Below are 21,494 nucleotides of genomic sequence, written 5' to 3'. Positions count from 1 at the left end.
CCAGTTTTATTGAGGTTTGTTTTAATAAAAATAGCTTCAAAAGCTAACACAGACCAAATGCTTTTATCAATGTAACACAAGGAAATGAAACACAAAAAAAGGAATTAGTAACTAAATATTCATGTCTAAAATGTAACTGATTAAAAATTGACTACAACTAAAGCATTAGCCTTAATCTCATCTTCTCTAACCTCTCCTGTTCATCATCCTGAATACAAAATCACTATAATAAATAGGCTTTCCTTCTTTAACCACTGGGTCTTAGAGGACTAGGCAAAAGGCCTCACTCTCTAAAATGTTCTATTTATTCTTGGCATTAGTAGCAATAATAAATGCATCGTCCCCTTGGTGGCTTGTACAGGAGATGTGAATTTTATTGGTATTAAATTTCTTGGTGATCCGTTCTAAGCTCTGTGCCAGTGCCTGCTCTCTATCTCTACGCAAGCCACCCAGCGGCACAAGCCTTTCACTGATTAATGCAGATATTTCTGTCCAGCTCGCGTCAGACAAGCTGCAATAATTCAGTTAGGAGCATCAAGACTGGCTGGAAAATGTTTGAAATACTCAAATATTTAGATTGGCCACAAAAGGCTGGGCCAGTAAAAATTCACTCATTCCAGTTTGGAGAATGGATGCCAGCTTTGCAAACTAAATCTGAAAAAGTGTGGAACAAATGAAAGGAACGGAGGGAAGTCACAAGATGGCAAAACACAGAGGACTAGACATACTACTATAAATATGTCCAATAACGCAAACATACAACACACTGTGACAGCCTACTGTAAAGAAAAATAGACTGTAATATTTTTTAATTAAAAGAACAGTCACTCTTCCTCTTGAGCGAGTCTAACCACTCTTTTAGTGAGACTGGACTGTCTCGGCTCGTTGTGCAGTATCAAGTGGTTCTTAGTCTAACATTTGATCAGAACAGAAAAATAGTGGTCATTACAATACAGCACAGTTCACTCAGCCAAAGCACAGGCCCTCAGCATCCACCCACAACCTTCCAGACATGCACTCTTAGAAAAAGGAGCCCTCTATTCATACATTCCTGGTTGCACACTTCATTGAGACCAAGTGGGCACTCACCAAACTCATCAGTACGAAAAGTATCTCATTCATAATCTTAACAAGCAGCATTTATCCATCATCTGAACACTCCAAATTTGGTTTTACAGCTACCAAGCACAAGTTTGCAGACCTTGTGATTAGCACAATCTCCCTGCCTTTCTCTTCGGTGTCTGGCTACATTCAAACCCACCATTTATTATGGTTTGCCTACTCTTGGAAACTCCTCGAAATTCACTTTCCCCCAGAAGGCCTGCCATGTTAGCTTTGGCTAAGGCTGTTAAACCTCAAATACTGACACAGGTTTTGTTGTGTCTCTTGCTGAACATCCAGCATACACAAAGTCCCTAAATATACACAACGGCAGTGAGCTTTGTTGTCAGATATATTTAGTACTGAGTCCCATCACAGAATCCAGCTCAAGGTTATGGCATACTGATGGGAGATCTAGGGAAAAGACTGATCCTTTCATAACCTGCAACATATTCGTCTAAATCCAAAAATAATCAGTGGACCACACATCGAGGGAACAAACTACCACACAAACCTTAGTCCATGAGTTATTGCTAAAACATTTCTCTGTTTTTGTTCATTTTAATGGCAAGCTTTGACTGCTAATTGAAAGTATAGGAATTACTTGTTCCTTTTCAATAGGTATGTATTTCACAGTAGTTTCTCCTACTTGTACTTTAGTTCTGGCCTTTTGATAGCCATTACTTATTAATAATGACTAAAAATTAAACATGTAAAACATAATAAACAGTGTGGTGAAACAAAGTGACTCTTTAAGGCATAGCCTTTTTACAAAAATCCAACAAATAATAGATTCAGAAAGTCCTTTAATCCACACAATATGTTTTGTATTTGTTCCCAAAATATGCTTTTACAGCTAACAGAGAGCCACAGTGGTTGAATGTTCTGTTCCATTTAGGCAGTGTGTTTGTAAAGACTTCAGTGCCTAAGCTTGTGTGGAAGAGCCCCTCTGGCACAGGCCTGTGCTGCAGGAGGAATGCCAGTGGCAGGGAATGCGAGACTGGCCGATGGAGTGCAGCATGCCTCCCAGACTGAGACTTATCCACCAATCCAGCAGTGATGCTATCAGCTACACCCTCTTCCCTGCAAATCTCTCTGCCATGTTCCCTAGCACGCTATCTCTGGGTGCATTTCATGCTCTTTTATCACGACAGGTACTGATTCAATCATTACCTTATCACATCTGCAGCCACAGCATTAAGAGGTTTGTGGAGCAGAGGTTGAGTATGTTTGAAGTCTCTGTATTTTTTTTTTTTGGATATTATAGCCAACACTAGGATTATATGATGGCTACTCATGGCCATCACAGTCCACTCAGAACATTACCCCAACCACACTCATCTCCCACTCATCTAAAAAGCACAAAAAAGGAAAAAGGAAAAAAGGAAAGCCTAAATTTCACTTCATCACTGGCTACCTCAGTGGAAATGGAACAATTCAAAGTTCTTTCGAGTACAAAAGCAAATGTTTATAATATACTTCCAATGTTTAACTGAACAGCAGAAACTTCTTTTAGCAGTCCATAGATTTCCACAGATATTTAGCTGCCAAAAAGAGCCTGATGTGTGCTGTGTTCATGACTGTAACATCATGCTAGCTAAAGTTAGGCCTTTAACAGAACCCTTAAAAGAACTTAGCAGTGTACATTTTAGGGGTACCAGCATCAATTAATACGATATAGATGATTTGACAATATGCATGTCAATCAGACGTTGCTACTTTTCTAATTTTCCTGTCCACTTATGATGTTTGTGTCTCAAAGCATTCCTACATGACCTTTTTCTAACCTCTCTTTATCCTTTAGAATCAAACAGGGTATTTGTGTTACTGTGCCTTTAATACTGATCTATGTAATGATCTCTGATCTGATTGACTACCCTGTGTTCATTCAAAGACAGATGCTGACCTGGTACTTATGTACTTGCACTGAAAGGTACTTAGGTACTTTTACATTGTAAAAATGGTTTGTCATTTTAACCTAAAAAATACTTTACGTGGTAACATGCAATTTAACTGATTTTATTCAACTCAGGTAAATACTTTAAATGAAACGAGGCAAATTGTAAGTTTAAATGAACAACACCAATGTTGTATATGACTTCAAGCCTCAAAAACACTTCTTCTGCCATGCCTGTAATGTACCTGTCACTATTTCGCCAAAATAGTATGTTTTGCTACTCTACATACCTCTGCTATCAATTTGCATCTATGAATGTGAAGAGTAACACAAAGTCCCAGACCTGTTTCAACTGTGGTCCTGGATTCATATTAGCAAAGATACTACATTATTTCCAGACAGGATCTAAAATTCCACTGAAAACACACAGAACAGAAGCATTACTTCAGCATATGGTCATAATATCAAGCCTTGTTACGATTCAGCATGTACTTTAAAGAGCTGACCTGATGGTCATGCATCCTTCCCTTTAGTGCTTGGACCCCATGTTTCTCGTTTACCTTGCTGGCTAATTGCCCAGCAAATGGCCAGAGGACAGCACCTGGAAAAACAGGTACGTCAGTGGTGTGAGCACTGTGTTCCACTTGCTCTGAACCATGGGAGACATGGACCATGGCCCAGCGCAGCCCACCCCCCCACCGTGTTCCTTGGCCCCCAAAGGCACCGGCCTTTCAAAAGGCCCGAGCAGGCCTTAGGAATCTAATGTTGCATTCAAAAACAACAAACAGATAGCGACCTCACATCATGGCAGGCTAAGTCTGTTTGGCTTTCCTCTGCAAGATCTAATCTCACTCTTTCTCTCTTCCCACCCCTCCCTCCTTATCTGTAGCTACTGCCTCTGTCACTCTGTCTCTCATACCTACTCAAATTACTTCAAGAATTAGTCACCTTCTGCAGAAAGTCCTGAAGACACTTTTAAACTCACTTCACACAGTTTTCTATGGACTTCATCATTCAAAGTTGTCTATCAGTGTACTGTTGGAGATACAAGCATGTTCTACAATGCTTTTCCGAAAGAACACCAAGTACACCAAAACGACACAAGCAAGAAAAGATTCCAGACTTTATTTTATACAGAGAAATCTTCATTAACATTTAATCCTGCAAAAGACCGACGCTCATTCAATACATCTGAAAGAATATAGACTGAGTCTGTTTACAGTCAACGTCCTTCATCACTCACTCCAGAACACACATTTGTCTGCTTTCTCCATTCGCTTTCACTTTAAGAGCCTCACCATGGGGAGCTTCTCATTCCACAGGCTGACCTCAACATGTCATTGGGGAAGATAATGACCATTACTACTCCACTGAAGAATATCAAGGGAGACTTGCTCAGAACATTTTTGCATATCCTGTAAAAATATTATATTTGCTTATTGATTTTTTTGAAAGCTACTGGCGCTCGGTTTCCTGTTGTGTTTTTTCATCACTATGCAACTGTGGAATGTCCTGCAGTAAAAAAAACCAAAACTGTTTTCATCAGCTCTGTCACCAGTACACGTATTACTGGAATTACTTGGTGTTTACAGGACATGTCCGCCAGCTCTAGTTAAATTAGATGCTTTTTCTACAGCTTTAGCCATGTTTGATTCTAAATGTTGTGACTGAACCACATAATGCAGAATATAATGGAAAAGAAAACCGTGTCCTTCTCCTCCTACTGTCAGCCACTTCTGGAGAGATATCAGGCTATAGCTGCACAAACTTTCAATATATCTCACTGGAGTTGTTAATTATAGCCTACATTAGAACATAAATAGATTATCCCTTTCAATTTAAAATGACTGATTTGAATAATAATAATATACAGTGGTTCAGCAATGCAGTGAATATACACTTAGTAAGTAAAAATAACAACATTTTGAACATTTTCACTATGGTTCTTTCGGGCCTGTTGAATTATTCATGGCATGTACATCCGGGAGATAAAGATTTTGAATATGTCTACCAAACAGGCTATGTAACACTGGAATCTTAATGTATAAAGCTAGGAAAGTTTGCATAGCAATGACTTGGTTTGGGGAGAAATGAGGTTTAAACTTGAATTCCACAAGCACACCTGTGATGCCTTTTGCATCCTCACCATAGAGACAAAATAAAAAGAGCACCGGGCAGACTTTATTGTTAAAATAGGTCAGGGCCTTTTGATTGGATTTCTGATAACTTTGGTATTTCATCCTTTAATGTATTTCAAAAGAACTGATGGGTGATATAGAAAAAATCTAAATCTGACTAAATATGTGATGCTAATATGTCATCTACGTTTTGACGCTGTTGGGACAAAACCTTGCATCTCCAATTTTGTTGTTTTGATTGTTTGACATAATTTAAAAATGCCAACAGTCCTTAACAGTGTGTAATCATGAATGGACCAACAGAAAATGCTAAATAACTCGGAATAAACAGTTTCTACATTAACTTCCATTAACAGTTAAGAATGTATTTTTATTCTCTTGTAAAGTTTGGAGATATGAACTTTTGTTCAGACAGTGATACTGAGGTCAGTTTTTCTCTATAAACAATGCCATTAGCTTTAACTATCATGTTTTCTCTAGAAACAATTAGCTTAATTTACTGTATAACTAAGTCAAATCAGACCTGAGAAAACTGAAAAGCTGAAATCTGAGCAGTATTCAGTGCTTTGGTGGGACGGCTGAATTCAGAAGCACATTTCTTAACAACTTTTGTGGTTCTGTTTGTTTCTGCATGTCTTTTGGACTTTACACTGTGTCTCCTCTACACTGGCACTTAGAATAAATGAAGAAGAATATTAAAGACCTATTAAAGTGATGCACACTTAACTACCTGCTATGATTACATCAGAGTTAATGGCCTTTCCAGGAGCTGATGACATCCATTGTTTTTTGTGGACTGAGTATAGGTCAGAGTTAAGAATGTGTAGTGGCGACACTTGGGCATGTATTATTCAGTGTTTACAGACTGTAACCTTGGATAAAGCAGATGGCTGGGCATATGTTCCCTGTCTCCAACAGTTTCTCTTCAGGTCTCACTCAGAGGCTTAAAAAGCAGCAGTCACACTGAAGCCAGGGTACAGCCAACATGAGCTAACGCTTTATAGCAACAAGCAGGCAGTATAAATAATAAAACATGACCACTTTCTACAGGAGCACAGTGTTCAAACATCTTATTTCAGCCGACTCCAAACTTCTTCACTCCTTCACACTCTCAGTCCGACTACTTTTAGGGCCTGGACAATACACTTAAGAAACACAAGCAGACAATTAGGAGTTCTTGTAATGCCTTTTACAAAAATATGGCAGCAGAGAGTTCAAGAAAACTGCCTCAGATATTTGCCTTGCAAAAGCAAATAGCATAAATCCAATTTCAGTTTCATTTCCGTTTCACTGTGGTTGTGCACATGGTTTTGATAGAATCAACACCAGCAACTTGGTCGTTGATCTATTATATTAAATATTAAACTGCAAGCACTGCTGAAGATGATTCTTTGCACATATTTCGATATGTAACTTTGCACATATTTTCACATTATTATCGCATTGAAACAAAATTAGGGTTGTGTATGAAAAGGATACACCAAATAATATGGGAGGAACTGGTGAATTGTCTGTTCCATATTTGGTCAGAGGTTGATTTTATCCTCCATGCGATGGCTTTCTCACTTCACAGCCTGCCTGTTGTGACAATGGTGATTTTTCTTTTTTTTTTCAAACAGGTATCTTCTGTAGGTTCCTGTGGGCATGCTCAGTGTCTATTCTACAGGTCTGTGAGTAATGAGAGCTGAAAATGAGATGCAGCAGGGGCCACAGAGGGAGTGAGTGAGTCCAGAGAGAGTCCCCTTCATAGTCAGCTCCCAGCGCACAGAAGGGAGAGCGCACAGGAGAGGGATAGTGACAGTGAGAGGGAAGAGAAGAGGTATCTGGTCGTCAAGCCTCCAGGCAGGAAAAATGAACAGCCAGCAAAGTTAGAGAGAGTGGCCAGAGGTGAGAAGCCCACAGTTTAAAGGCAGAAGACCTGTTACCACCAAAGTATGCTACCTGAGCTGCAGACAGAAAGCACAGAGAAAAGAGAAAAGCCAGGACAGTTGATATCATTTTCATGATTATAAGGCAATGGCAAATTTAAGGCACACTATCACTGCACCGGCATGTGTGGTTGTGGCACATATATTTACCTTAGCATACACTGATCAATCACAACATTCAAGTACAGCATTGTAACACTGATATGGTGGCAGGTTAGTGTGTGCTACGCAGGTAAGAATGGATCAGACACAGCTGTACTGATGGAGTTTTAAACACCTCAGTGTCACTGCTGGGCTAGTAAGATCCAGCCAACAGCGACCTGTGACCACTGATGAAGGACTAGAGGTTGACTAACACAAACTGTGCAGCAACAGATGAGCTACTGTCTCAGACTTTACATCTATAAGGTGGACCAACGAAGTAGATAATAGAGTGGACAGCGAGTGGATAAAGTGTTTAAAACTCCACAGCACTGCTGTGTCTGATCGACTCGTACTACACCACACACTAACACACCACCACCTCAGTATCACTGCCATGGTGAGAATGATCTACCACTCAAATAATATCTGCTCTGTGAGGGTCCTGTGGAGATACTGACCACTGAAGAACAGGGTATAAGGGGGCTAACAAAGTATATAGAGAAACAGATGGCCTACAGTCTGTAATTGAAGAACTACAAAGTGCACCTATATGGTACGTGGAGCTGATAAAATGGACAATGGGTGGAGAACCAAGGAGGTGGGGCTGATCATTGTATAATAATATTGTAACCTGGCAAAGAACTCCACACTTGTAAAATGTAGTTAGGTTAGAATTGGTACATCATCAAGAGGTGTGTTGCAGTAATATCCAGTTAAAATAAACTGCTTCTGTTTCTGTTCCTAATTGCAATTGATAAAATATTTCATTCAGCTGCATTTAGTTGGTCTTTTGGTTATTTATACTGAAGTGGGCTGATACTAGTAGTGTAAATCCACAAGAACCAGTTTTACGAAATGCACTTTGAGGCCTGCAGTTGAAGCGAGGGAAATAACATTCTGCATTAAAAGTAGGTTTGGGGAGCTGGTAACGCAAGCGCAATTTGGGACCATTGTGAGTTCGAAAATACCACTCTGTGGCAGATTTTCAGTGTCACACTCCAGCTGTGCTACTCCACCCACATGAGCGCAGGCCATCACTCCTGGCCAACAAAACAGCAACTGGGCGAGAACAAAAATATATTGGCTTATGCTCAACCAAATTACCAATACGTCGCATTAAACCACTAAGCATACTTGCAGCTGCATGAAAATAGAGCCCACTATTTTCATTCCAGTGACGGAATCAAAATCAAAATGTGAAAAAGACCATAGGACAGACTGAAGACAGGGAAAGTTGAAAGTTATGAAGCAGGAATGGACATAGGCACTGTAAAAAAAAAGCAATGCACTAAATTTACCTGACTTAAATAGAGACATAATTTCTACATCGATAAAATACATCAACACAATTTTGTTTAAGTTTGTATTTTATTCACGTGGAAATTATGTACACATTTGAATCAAGCAAATTCACCGCTTTTTTCAGTTTAATGTAATCCTTAAAATCTCACAGCAACGCGACAGCTGGAAGACCTTTTTGCCTTCATGGTTCATGGTATTATCCTTGGTTTCCAGCTTTTTACTCACCCACACAGGCCGTACCCTCATCATTGGGCTCATATCCCTGGTTACACCTCTTGTTGGCACGGCACTTGAAGCTACCATAGGTATTGGTACAGACAGGACGTTCAGGGGGACACACAGATGGGAACTGCGTACACTCATCTTGATCTGGGAGTTATAAGGGAGTACAGTGAAATGCAGGATTGCACACAGGGGGCTGAACAACTTCATAAGAGTACAACACTGATAACACAGTTCGGGGGGTATGCAAGACGACATTCCTTAAAGGGTATGAAGCTTACCAGTGCAACGGCCATTTTCATTGACAATAAATCCATGTCCACACTGCAGAACAATAAAAACCATTTTAAAGAACTACTCTGAAACAAATGTACAAAATATTCTCCTTAACCCAAATGTTCCCAATCAGCCCAAGACGTGTTTTGGTTTTGACATTTGCGTCTTTAGTTTTACAATGGATCTATGAGGCTAACGTAGCTAACAAATAATGAAAGCTCAGCATTGTGCAAACTGCATGCCTAAATCATTTGTAGGACAGCCCCAAACTATTTTACAGGCTTCAAACAAATTTTAAAACTGCAGTAAAACTTGGGTGACATGGATGCCTGGATTGATTTATGATGCATTCAACTAAACCAGATAAAATGTATTACATTTTAACGTGTCTGTAAATTACTAATAATTGTTCTTTCTAAAGGCCTTTGCTGATGAAATCTATTCTAGCTTAGATCATAATTTTTGTGGCTTAAAAACAACAAAGAAAGAAAAAGAGAAACAAACACGCTTAACAAACTTAAACAAATACTGGAGTATTCAAAGTATTCAGGCACGTTCTATACATTTGACTCAAAATGTGTTGAGTTGTTAAGAAATCTGAAATTATGTACATTATGCTTTTGTAGTTTCTGGCACTGTATAACAGTTATATAATATATAAAATTATATATATATATATATATATATATATATATATATATATATATATATATATATATATATATATATATATATATATATATATAAATTGGATAAAAGCATGAATACAATTCAAGTTTCAAGATCTGCTTCTCAAGCTATAAGCCATAGTTTCATCCTTTTATAGATAATGGTATGTCATATGGAAAGGGAAATTGTTTTTTATCCAAACCATCACTTTAATTAGTGCATAAAGTAGGTACTACCAGGGCTTGCCCACACCTCAATCTCAACTGCTGGAGTTTCTTCTTCCTCAGCCATCGGGTAAAAGATCTCCAATACTGTGTTCAGGTCACTGAGCTCCAATGGTCTGGCCACGGAGCGTCCATCAGGCCAGTACACCTCCACATTGGTGGCCACGTCTTTCCCTGTTGGTGAAGTACATGGTGAGGATGAGGGAAAAAAAAGCCTCTCAGCAGTTTGAGAACAGTCTGCCTTTGTAACTTCCCCTCAGGGTTGGGAGACACAATGAGTGATTTCTTCTCTTTATGTAAGGCTCTCAATGGAAAAATTCCACTCAGGAGAAAAGGCCTCCCAAGAAGCTCTTCGGCAAAAGCCAGGTTGGAGCAGGCCAGGGTTTGGCATGAGAGTTGCAGGCTCTTAACAAATGCACAGGAATGTGCTCGGCTGCAGCTGTGCACAGCACCGTGAGCACTAAGGCCTGAACATGTCTCAGATGGTGCCTCAGTCTCACTTGATACAGTGAGAGCAGGTCTCTCATGATTAACAGCGTATGAGAGAGCATAATGGGTTTGAGCCCACTGGCATAGCAGGTAGCATTCCATGGAGGTGCTCAACTCTGAGATGAACACGAACACTAAGACTCCTCTGCGTTAGAAGCCTGAAACATTTACGTATATTCAGTTAATGTTGACACATGCCACTGTACACCACCCAGACAGTCACTGCTGGGAATGCCACCAACAGAGGTTGGTTAGCTGGTCCAGCAGTTGGCATGGCAACACCAAAGACCTTGGCATTGTATGGTGATCACCATAGAGGCGGTCCAAAAGAAACAAACGCGGCAGAAGAGAGATGCAGAACTTCAAAGGGCCAGAGATGAGAAGGTAGAAGGGGGGCAAGCGGCTCCACTTTCCTTCTATTCCACTCTTTAGTCAAGCATGGAAAGAGGCTTTGAGGGCCTTCCCGGTCTTTAATTAAAGCACCATTTCTAAGGTAAACAGATCCACCAGGGCTCCTGCCAGGACTCAGCCTACCTCTACAGGTGCCCCTCATGAGAGAAAAGCTGACATTTCACCTGCAGTGGCTAAGGAAGACAGTTGGGCCAGGAGGATTACTATGCAGAATATCAATGTGGTCCATAAATAATCCACATTTAGCTCTCCCTTTTTCACATCCACTTCCCAGTTTATTAGGTACACCCACCTTGTATCTACATTCATTGGGTATTTCATCCAGTACACAGGCCATATGTGTACAGTTATTGAATGTAGCCCATCTGTTGCTACATAACTGTCAGCCATCCTTTCATCCATCAGTAGAAAGGAGCACCATAGAACCACTAATGGCCAGCTATTATTTGGGTGGTGGATCGTTCTCAGCATTGCAGTGGCACAGACATGGTAGTGGCATGTTCATGTGTAGGAGTGTGCTAGTACAAGTGTATCAAGAACAGCAGCTCAGCTAGGGTTTTTAAATACCTCAATGTGACTAGAGAGTCCATCAAGAATAAATGATAGTCCACCAACTAAAAATACCCAGCCAACAGAGGTCTTGTGGTCAGAAACTGACCTCTAATAAAGGGCTAGAATGTGACTAACGTGACTATTGACTATAAACTATAGTGACTCTTGAGGGTACACAGTGTGTAAAAACATGGTGCTCAGAATTGTCCACTACCCAAGTAATATCTGACCAGTGGTGGTCCTATGGGGTCAGGATTTAGAGTTAAACAGATGGCCAACAGATGGACTACAATCAACAACTGAAAACCTACAAATCCTACAAACGCCTGTAGCAGTGTGCAAAAGTCAGAGACCACCCTTTATGTATTTATTTATTATCCAGTCAAATTGGCCATTAAATACAAGTTATTTATGTTTCAGTGTTAGAAAAAAGCAGAAACTTTTTTTAAACAGAAAATTACGAGGAAGACTCAATAACTAAATATTATTTCATTTTTTCCAGTATTTAGTGTGTCAATCCTTTTCGAGAGAGTTCTGCAGGGATATTTTTCCACACTTCCAAAATTCAGTCTTCAGAAGTTGGTTGCATTTTCTGCTTCTCGTGATTTAATTAATTCCAAATACATTTAATGATGCTGGGGTCTGGACTCTGGGGTGGTCAGTCCATTGTTCTAAAAACTATAAGCAGATTCTTTGTTTGATTTATAACGTCTTGACAGCTACACATCTTTCCGACCCATACGGTTGGCTGTCTTCTCGCAGAAGGACGGAAACACGTGTGGATTTTTTTTTCAGATCTGAAGCAAGACTGGAGCTGTCCTATCTCTCAAAGATGAGAGCTTTAAGCACTATTTATCTGATGGTGAATGTTTTGGTGGTTTTGGTGGTCTACCAGGTCTTGCGCATGCTGTGCATACTGTGCAAACAATGAACTCTCAATTTCTCTATATGTTTTAATAAAATGCATCATAAACTTATTTTCTAATTTATCATAAATTAGTAAGTAAGTTTATGATGAACTAACTTTCTTCCCCCGCTCCCTCTAATTTCTCATAAACTAATTTATCATAAACTCTCCTCTTCCTTATGGAAACATTATCTTATTTCTATTCTCCTCAGAAACCTATTAGGAAATGAAATAATTAAAGGGTGATCTCTGACTTTTGCATCTTACTGTATGTCGCTACTGTCAGAAGAAAACCTTGTATCTCCATTTTTATTGTTTTTGAGTTTTTAACATAATTTGAAAATATCTGTTGCCCTTTACATTGTGTGTGAATTTCATGAGGAATGGACCAAAAGAAATGGCCCAAAAGGACTTGGAAAAAAGTCTGGTTCCATTGACTTACATTAAAAGTAAAGTAGGTTTTTTCTTTTTCCTGTGAAGTTATCATTTTGGAGATACAAGATTTTCTTCCAACAACAGCGATATGGTAGGTGTACCTGACGAAATGGACAGTGAGTGCAGGTATAAGACAATAAAGTGGCAGCTCAGTGTATAATGATTGCTCGATGATGAGTCAGAAAAGGAGGTTCCACATGACAAACCTTAGAAAATGTACAATCTACAGCTTTATTGTTAACAATCAAGGGGTCTAACCACTTGAAAGAACATGGAGTTAGTATTTCTCTTCTTAAGTCTCCTGGTGTGATTTGCTATTGTCTTTTAGCTGTGATACACACATTAGCGCTCCAATACTATATATACATGTCTGGCTGTACCCACAGACACGTACACACATATTTAAAGGCCCTCAGGGCGATCGTGTAACCACTGATGGAGAGCGTTTTGTTTTTCACAGCATATTTAGAACCATCCAGGCTTCCAACTGGCTCCCTAGCACTGCTACAAATCTGCCTGATGGCTCCCTGATGAGCTGCTGAAGCCATGCTCCGCAGAGCATCTGTAAGCGAGCCGTGCAGAGGGAGCAGGATCCCGTGCTGACCACCAGCTGCTACACCTGTACCCCAGCGTCCGCCTCGTCACCGACCTCCAATCAGTGAGGATATTGAAAACACTGACCTCGTCCTACAGGATTATATTACTGCTCTGTGATCGCACATGACACAAGCACCCTCACGGAACATAAGTTACATCATAGTGGGAATCAGCAGAGTGCATGTTTCATTCCTCACTGCGTACTTACAACTGCTGTTTGAAATCAGGGCTTGGATGCCTTCATAGCATAGCTGTTACATAAGATTTTGACAAGTGTACTGAGATTACATTTATTGCATTAGATATGAGCATATTTGTATTTTATATAAGCTGGTGTTCATATGTTATTATTGTAATTAATGATGATACAAAAGAATGCAAAGTGTCTTTCAGACCAACAAAGTATAGCAATATATAGTCTATATTTTTTATATAGTCATATTTTACATTTTTGATTAAAAGGAAAACCCAGGAATTCTGTTAAAAGGCCTACATTGTGCAAAAATCAAATTTCACCTGCATATCAGCCTATTCAGCCTACAGCAGTCTAGGTTCACCCATTCAGGTTGAAGTTATAAGGAGTGTTTCAGCCCATACCGCTTTCTGAATAAGGCCCAATATATGGCAACCAATTAGAACAGAGATCATTTACATGTATCGGTCTTAAAGCCACAGTAACAAAAACAGCCTATTTTAATTCTGAGGGATAAAGAGAAGTTAGAAAATGGTCATAAAAACTGAATTGTGACTTTTTTTGACACACAAACATCATAGGTGGACCTCAAGGAAAAAATTCAATGCAAGAAAAATGTAGGATATGGGCCGTTTAAGCTGATTTAAATCTTACACCTAGGACACTAACCTTTCGGGGTCTCTTTTTCAAGCTGTTTAAAACTTAAAGATTTTGAAGTCGAAATATGGCACATACCAAGCCCAAAGTGAGCTACGGGTTCCATCTCACACAGGTAACCAGAGCCACCATCAATGATGCGTGTGTGAGCGCCATTTCTTTTCGTGTAGACCACCACTTTGGCCCCTCGAGCAAAAGCCCCAAACTGCGTGCGAGGAATCACACGCAGCCATCTGTTAGATGATCCCTGTGAGGACACAGAAACACCATGAGAAGGTCTGAAGAGAATTTCTGGAATCAATGATGATAAATCCCATTGAGATGATAAAAATGTGGAAACTGGATTTTCAAATGAATAATTAATTTGAAACAGAAAAAGAAACATACACAGCAACCTCACAGAAATAAATGGCTTTCCAAATTGAGTACTGAATGGTTATTCTTTTGCATCATTTACATGAGCACCTGAACCACATTAAAAATCCATCTGCAAATTCTCCCCTCATTAGCAGCTTGTTCCATGAGTTGTGAAGGTGTCAGTCAGAGGAGTACCTGGACGACTCTATACACAGAGATGGGCTGGGCTGCACTCTCTCCATGCGTTACCAGCAGATCTAACTGTCCATCTCCATCAAAATCAGTCACGGCAGCTCCTACGAGACAAATACACAAACTCTTCAGACGCGGAACAAGGCCCGGTGTCTCGTCCCTGCAATGGAAGATTTTGTTCTTTCGATGTGCTCAACATGCTCAATAAATCAGAAATGTAATGAAGTACTACGTGATTTGAATTATTCATTTTGGTGAATATTTTACAAGACAGATAGCTCTCCAAATTAAAATACACAGAGCAAATAATTGGGAGGAAAAGGTCAGTCATTCATGTAATTCTTGCTAACCCACTGAGTCTCCATAAATGACTTACCCTGAACACACTTATACTGAAGAGACCCTAAATTTACACCTTAAATGACCTTACTTCACATAATGATGACTCAGTTTTAAAAACAATTACCTCTGTTTTTGTGATTTTCAGTTTTCTGCATAATTTGAGCTCAGCAATATTTACACAATGTAACAGAGGCTTCTTACATCGTGTGAAAGTTTCATGATGAATGGACCAATAGAAATGCTCCAAAATTCCATGGAATAAAATCACTTTACATTAACTTACATCAAAATTTAAAAACTTCTTGCCCTCTCCTTTAAAGTTACCATTTTGGAAATACTTGTTTTTCATTTCATTTATGATTATCACAATTATAGCTGAACTAGAGTCATACAGTTTGACTATAAACAGCAGGAAGACACCACAGTAGACCTCTAATGCCACCCAGTGGTAAAGAAAGCACATGAATCTGTGCTTGGGATGTTTAAATTATAAAGGTTGAGTCTATATAATGCATACATTTGCTAATAATAAACAAACACCAACACTGTGGTTTATACCACAATAGCCATGAAAGATCACATAGTTGTGGAAAGTTTCTGGAAAGAAATGTGCAGAAAAGAAGTCTCTAAAACACTTGTTTCAAAAGATTACATAACATTATGCAACTGAATGGGTACATGTTTTAAATCATCACCCAATCCAAAAACAGCAGGGTATAATTATTGAACAAATATTCATAGAGTCGTTGAGCCAAAGACACATACCTGTTCCCCTCCCTTCTGGCTCAGCTGCCTCCCCAATATTCAGCTCCTCTATCTGCGGGTCTCCATGTTCTCTTCGGGACACCCTGCCAGAGCACTTAGCTATTACATTCACTGTCCTTTCACTTCAAACAACTCAACACCACAAAGCAATATTTGTATGCTTCCATGTCAAATATATTTCATTTTCTTTTCTTTTTTGTTCAATCACTTGTTATATAACAGGTCTCACTGGTAGTATTCCTTTACAAGCTTGCCTTTGGTAAATGAATCCTGCTATGCTGATTTAATTAATGAAGTTTGAGAATGGACTACGTATTTGTATGCCAGACAGGCTTTTTCAGTAATAAAATTAAGCCAATGGTTACATTAATTAGATTAAGTGAGCTACTCCATGTGCTTGTAGAAAGCGGAGGTCATTTAGCAAGGTTTGTGTATGGGCCTGAGAGGGATATGTTCTTTGCCTAGATCCAATATTATCTTTATGGGAAGAGGGAAAAAGGACCTAGGAATGGGGAAAGGAGGGGATTTCCCATCAGGTAGCGCTCCAGGTTAGAATGGAATGGAATGGTGCTGGACTGTGAGTTTGTGGCCTGGCTGCAGGACCTTTTGGCTAACTGTCCCGTCTAGCTTTACTCATAAATCCATAACAAGACAGGGTGTTTCCATAATTATTTCCTGCCTTAAAGAATCGTTTTGGGTTATATAATGTTTTTTGGCTGTGCTTTGTTTCTGTGTCCATTTTACCTGAAAGATTCTGATCAGATATGAAAATGAAAGTTTAATTTGTCCAGGAACACTTAACATTTAAAACTAAATAGCAAGTTTATTTTTCTCAGCTTCGATTAAGCTACTGAGACCTGAGGTGAGGTCCTCATAGTTTATGTAATTTACCTAAATAGCCTGTTTGCTGATGCCCCTCTGTATGCAATGTTGTTGAAAAAGACCTCCAGCTCGTTGTCGTTGTCGAAGTCTGCCACAATGACCGTACGCACAGGAGACGGCATGGAAAACTTCTGCGAGGCGATGTCCTGAGACACACACAAGGATATCAGCATATCAAAGGCTGCGCATACAACTTAATCAGACTTTCATCTATTCAGTGTGAAAGGAGCAAGAATGAGGTTAGAGCAGATAGTGAGAAATGCACTACATTTCCTCTGACAACTGAGAGAGAAAAAGTTAAACAAGTACATCTTATGTGCATCCTTAACCTGGATAAGTAAATAAATAATGAATGATGTCATCACTGAGGGGTAAATCTGTAGGTAAATCTTATAGGCCAGAGACCTGGCTGCAGCAGGAAGTAACTGATATCTCCATGCTTCAGTGGTGCAGCAATAAGTCCAGGAAGAGTTATAGAGCAGCCCTGTACTCCCTCAAGTATTTACCCCTCATTTTAATTATAAGGCTCATAAAGTCTGCTCAAGGAGTCCCACACAGTGACCTTGTCCTCTCTGGGTGAAGGAGAGGCGATGGACAGTTCTGGACAAGGCTCACACAAGGGAGGGAAGGAGCGAAAGCGAAATTAAAGTGAAGCTTTCTTAGGTTCTGCTTCGGTCATTGTGGTACTATGACTCCCATATGCTAAAGAGAGCATTAAGCTGTCAAGTCTACATTTTCTTATTACAATCCTGATAGTGAAGCACTGCTGACATTGCAGCACTGTCTTTTCTTAATCTTAGAAGTAACAGTCATAGTCAGCAATAACAAAAGCATAGTGCTGTATTAATCATTTCTTACTTGTAGAATTTTCAAAGATTCTGCACTGTTCAATCATTAGGATATAAACAAAGTCATTCGGAGTGGTTTAATGTGAAATAATCTGTCCCATAGAAACTTACAAAGTCAGAATTGTTTACAGTGGTGGTGATAGGAACTGGACGTCTGAAGTTTGACGCCTCTAAAAGCTACCCTTCCAAAAGCTGTTGCACAACTGGTTATGATTACGTTGTCTGATGATCAAGATGTTTCTATAGAAGTTTTGCGATTTTTCACTAAAACATTTTTTAAAAATCCACTCCTGGTGGAGAGGTTCATGCAGGGTGTTCTAGAGCAAAAGAGTCACCAAAGAAAACCACCAAAGAATTTACCAACATTTGGTAGCTTTGTCAGCATGATAAAAACTGAAGATATCTGTAGGTTCACTAGTGGTTTTGGATAGTAAATAAAATGGCTATATTTGCACTAAAGACACTGTGGTTCCTAGGACCACCACTGTAATGTAAATATGAGTCAGTATGAGTCTCCACAATAAACATTTTTACACGAAACCACTCTGAATTACTTTGTTTGCATTTGAAAAAACAGTGGAATTCCCCATTGGAAACAAGCAAATAAATGATGTCAAAAGTGCCAATCCTAATCTGGATTATTAAGTATAAGAGGAGATATTTTATTAAGATTTGAAATTCTCATTTTACATTTGTGCCATGTTTTTGTTAATTTAGATTGTTTTAAGAAAGAAATTGACTCAAACCTATCAATACAGAAACTAAACTGAATGGAAATGTAATTCATTATGTAATTACTTATGCAATTAATTATGTAATTGTTTTCATGATATTAAATATAGAGGCCAAATGACAGCAATAACTGTAAACTTTTAAGAGTTAATGTGTGAAACTGGCTTGTATTGCCCAAATGTGCACTTTTTTGTGCCTAAGTGGACCATAGTTGCTTGTACAGATTTAATTAGCAATTCACTGAAGTGACAGAACCTCTTAATTATAGATGGCACAGGTCACAGGAGCTAGCAGTGCGTTTCAGCTGCAGACGCCTTTCTACAAGTGCTCCCACAGGACATTAACCCAGCATGTGACCCCCATAAAACACCTCCCTGCTGACATTTATCTATGTGGACACCAAAAAAATAATCACTAACCATAACATCAAAAAGATGCCAAGACAGCTAAAGCCACAGCAGGTTTACATCATACTGTTCCACACAAAACCTACGTTTCTTTTAATTCTAACTGACTTCATACACTGAGCTTGGATATGCCTACTTCAAACACCCATGCTGCAGAATTAAAGATCAAGCAAATAACTTCACTTAATTTCTCCAACAGCTTGTGCTGGATCAATCTTGCACTGTATAGTAGCCATTGATTTTGGCATGAATACAAACTATTTAACTTGCCAGTTTCTTGGAGAATGCTTATAGCTATATTGATGCAGACAAGTTTAATATGCTGCAGAGTAATATGGAATGTGGCTATAGCTGAGTATTGACAATGTAGTTACATTGAAAGAGCCATATTACAAGCAGCAGTTATGAGCAATGAAATGTTTGCAGGTAGCATTAGTTACCCTAGAATTAGGTAACACAGCATCCAAGTTTCATAAAAGACCACAATAGGTGAAGAGGAGCACTTACATCAGTATAAGGTAAAGCATGGTCCACAGTCCCCTAAATACTCATAAATTTATTAAGCAATTTTTTGGCCTAGTTGGTCTTCTTTAGGGCAAAAGAAAAGCAACACTGACAGATAAATACATTTAAAGGCATTTAAAGGTATGATCTGTACTTTACCTTATACTGATATGAGTGCTCGCTGTACCTATTGTGGTGTTTTTGTTTTGTTAAGTAAAAGGAGATTTTGGGGTCAGGCACCAAATTGGATTTCATATCCAATTTGCTGGCTACTTTAGAGTTAGAGTTTCTTCCTAAGTCTTTCAGACACAGATCAAACCTACTTCTAAAATAAAACAAGTTTAACAAAAAGAATTTAGTATTATTTAATATTTAACTCAGTCATTCTGATTCTGAGACCAGGCTTAATCTTTACTCAAGAATACAGACGTGCATTTTGATTGGTTAAATAAATTAGATGTAATTAAGTATGACTGTGTCAGTAGCTGTACTGTGGTCATAACAATGCCCCCAAGCACAGTCATGGGTATGGAGGGCAATCACTCCTCCATCAGCACTTTCTCCTCCAGCCTCAGTATAATCAACACTGGCCCAATCTGCCAAGTAATCATCAGGGACCATAAAACCAGGCGTGGATGCAGTAGCTATGTTTGTCTCAAGAAGAGTGATGAGGTGTTTAGAAAAAAATAACGATGAGAACATTTCACCAAAAAACAGACGGCTCAGACAAATGCTGAGTCACTTCTCCAAAATTCTGCACAATGTGTGATACAAGGCATTTTCTAAATTTATAAAAGTTCTTCAGATAGACATCGTACAGTCAGTTTGATGTCTAATTGAGAATCAATGAGAAATCATTTTCCAAGCTGATTATTATTAGTAAGCAATGGCATTTTTTTTAAATACTAAACTAGTAGTTCTAAGGTAATTTATCTGGTTTAGGGATTTAAATCTCTAATCATGCTGAAAACAAAGGAATGTAGCAGCTACCATTAACATTAAATGTAATACATCAAAATGGCTAAAATGTTTATTTATGAATAATTCTGTTGCTGGAAATTCCTAGAAAAGGTCAACAAAATCTCAAAGTGTCAAAGCAATTTACTGATATTTAGCAAATAATATATTGTTATATTTTGATATTTTGTTTGTCACTCAACTTAAGAAACGTATGAGGTAGGGTTGAGTAAACGACATCACAGGACACGAGCAGTATCATCAAGTTATCAGCCCCTGGGCACAGACATTTGGTGGGCCCCTATCTGGCGACCTATTTTTTAGTGGTCAGTGAGTTTTTTTTTTTTTTAATTTATGAGCAGGTTACACAAGGTCTATCCAGCACCACGATGACAGCCCACTAACCTCAGTGTCAGGCACATGATTGCTATAAGCTAATTTTTTTTTTTCTAATTGAGACAAACAGTAGTAAGATTATGCTCCCACATTAATGAGAGCACAGGTTAACACAAACAACCAAGGCACCACTTCACTACAAAGCATGCATCCCTAAAAACATTGACCACAATTAAGAAGACATAAAATCAGACAGCTGAAATGTACATAACCATAAAGTATACTGCTGTGGCAGGCATTTACTTTTTTTCCCATTTATGTCTTACCTCTGATGACAGTTTGCAGACCACTGTCAACAAGGATGTGGCAACTTTTTTTTTCTTTAACTTGAGTGGCTGATATTTTATATTTGGCTTTGGAAATGGGCATCCTCTACTCTGTGGAAGTATCAGGCCTCTCTTTTACACATTCTCCACGCACATCTTTTGAATGTCTGGAGCTCACTCACACATATTTGAGATGGCCTGAGCAGGCTGTACTGACACCTAACAACTGACAGAAGCAATGTGATACATTTAAATTGTATGTTTAAAAACAGTAAATTACAATATACACTTCATGACATTTCATTACAAACTCTGGTGCTGCAGCATCGTGGCACTTGTGGCTGTTTCCACCGCTTTTAAAATTTTTTTTAAGCTATGTGTGTCTGTGGGAGATCGAAGGTCTTCAAGGTTACACCAACTGTATCCTTTGAGACTATTTCTTGGCCACATTCAAAGGATTTTACAAAATCAAACAGTCTTCAAATGGTCAAAAATACAGACATCCTTGGCTGCATCCTTAGCTTTTTAGATGCGGCTAATGTCAAATCATTAAATTTCTTTTCACTGTGCCGCTAGTAAAGTTCCCACCATGAGTCAAAATAGCTGTCTATATTGTCTCAAAATTGCTCACTTCTCCTAGAGACCCCTGGGCATGTGCCGTAAAACCATGGGATGATCTGGGCCTGGACCTGAGGTATGCATTT

At 39.0% G+C, this 21,494-nt stretch overlaps 1 protein-coding gene across 1 annotated transcript in view; it reads right to left on the bottom strand.

Annotated features, from left to right (window-relative positions):
- Window positions 1-6,605: 6,605 nt before the first annotated feature.
- The window catches only part of crtac1b (cartilage acidic protein 1b), a 30,272-nt gene continuing 15,383 nt past the window's right edge, over window positions 6,606-21,494 (bottom strand). The window contains exons 8-15 of the mRNA XM_036573439.1: window positions 16,690-16,826; window positions 15,799-15,881; window positions 14,695-14,795; window positions 14,221-14,389; window positions 9,930-10,075; window positions 9,014-9,056; window positions 8,736-8,879; window positions 6,606-7,082 (exon numbers count right to left, since the gene is read on the bottom strand). Of these exons, the coding sequence (XP_036429332.1) occupies window positions 6,967-7,082; window positions 8,736-8,879; window positions 9,014-9,056; window positions 9,930-10,075; window positions 14,221-14,389; window positions 14,695-14,795; window positions 15,799-15,881; window positions 16,690-16,826 (939 nt within the window). The 3' untranslated portion in view covers window positions 6,606-6,966. The remainder of the gene's footprint in view (window positions 7,083-8,735; window positions 8,880-9,013; window positions 9,057-9,929; window positions 10,076-14,220; window positions 14,390-14,694; window positions 14,796-15,798; window positions 15,882-16,689; window positions 16,827-21,494) is intronic.

Source organism: Colossoma macropomum, unplaced genomic scaffold (genome assembly GCF_904425465.1).
Source record: "Colossoma macropomum unplaced genomic scaffold, Colossoma_macropomum, whole genome shotgun sequence".
In the NCBI taxonomy this organism is placed as follows: Eukaryota; Metazoa; Chordata; class Actinopteri; order Characiformes; family Serrasalmidae; genus Colossoma; species Colossoma macropomum.
Note: the sequence above shows the minus strand (reverse complement) of the source record. Positions and strands in the feature narration are given on the sequence as shown.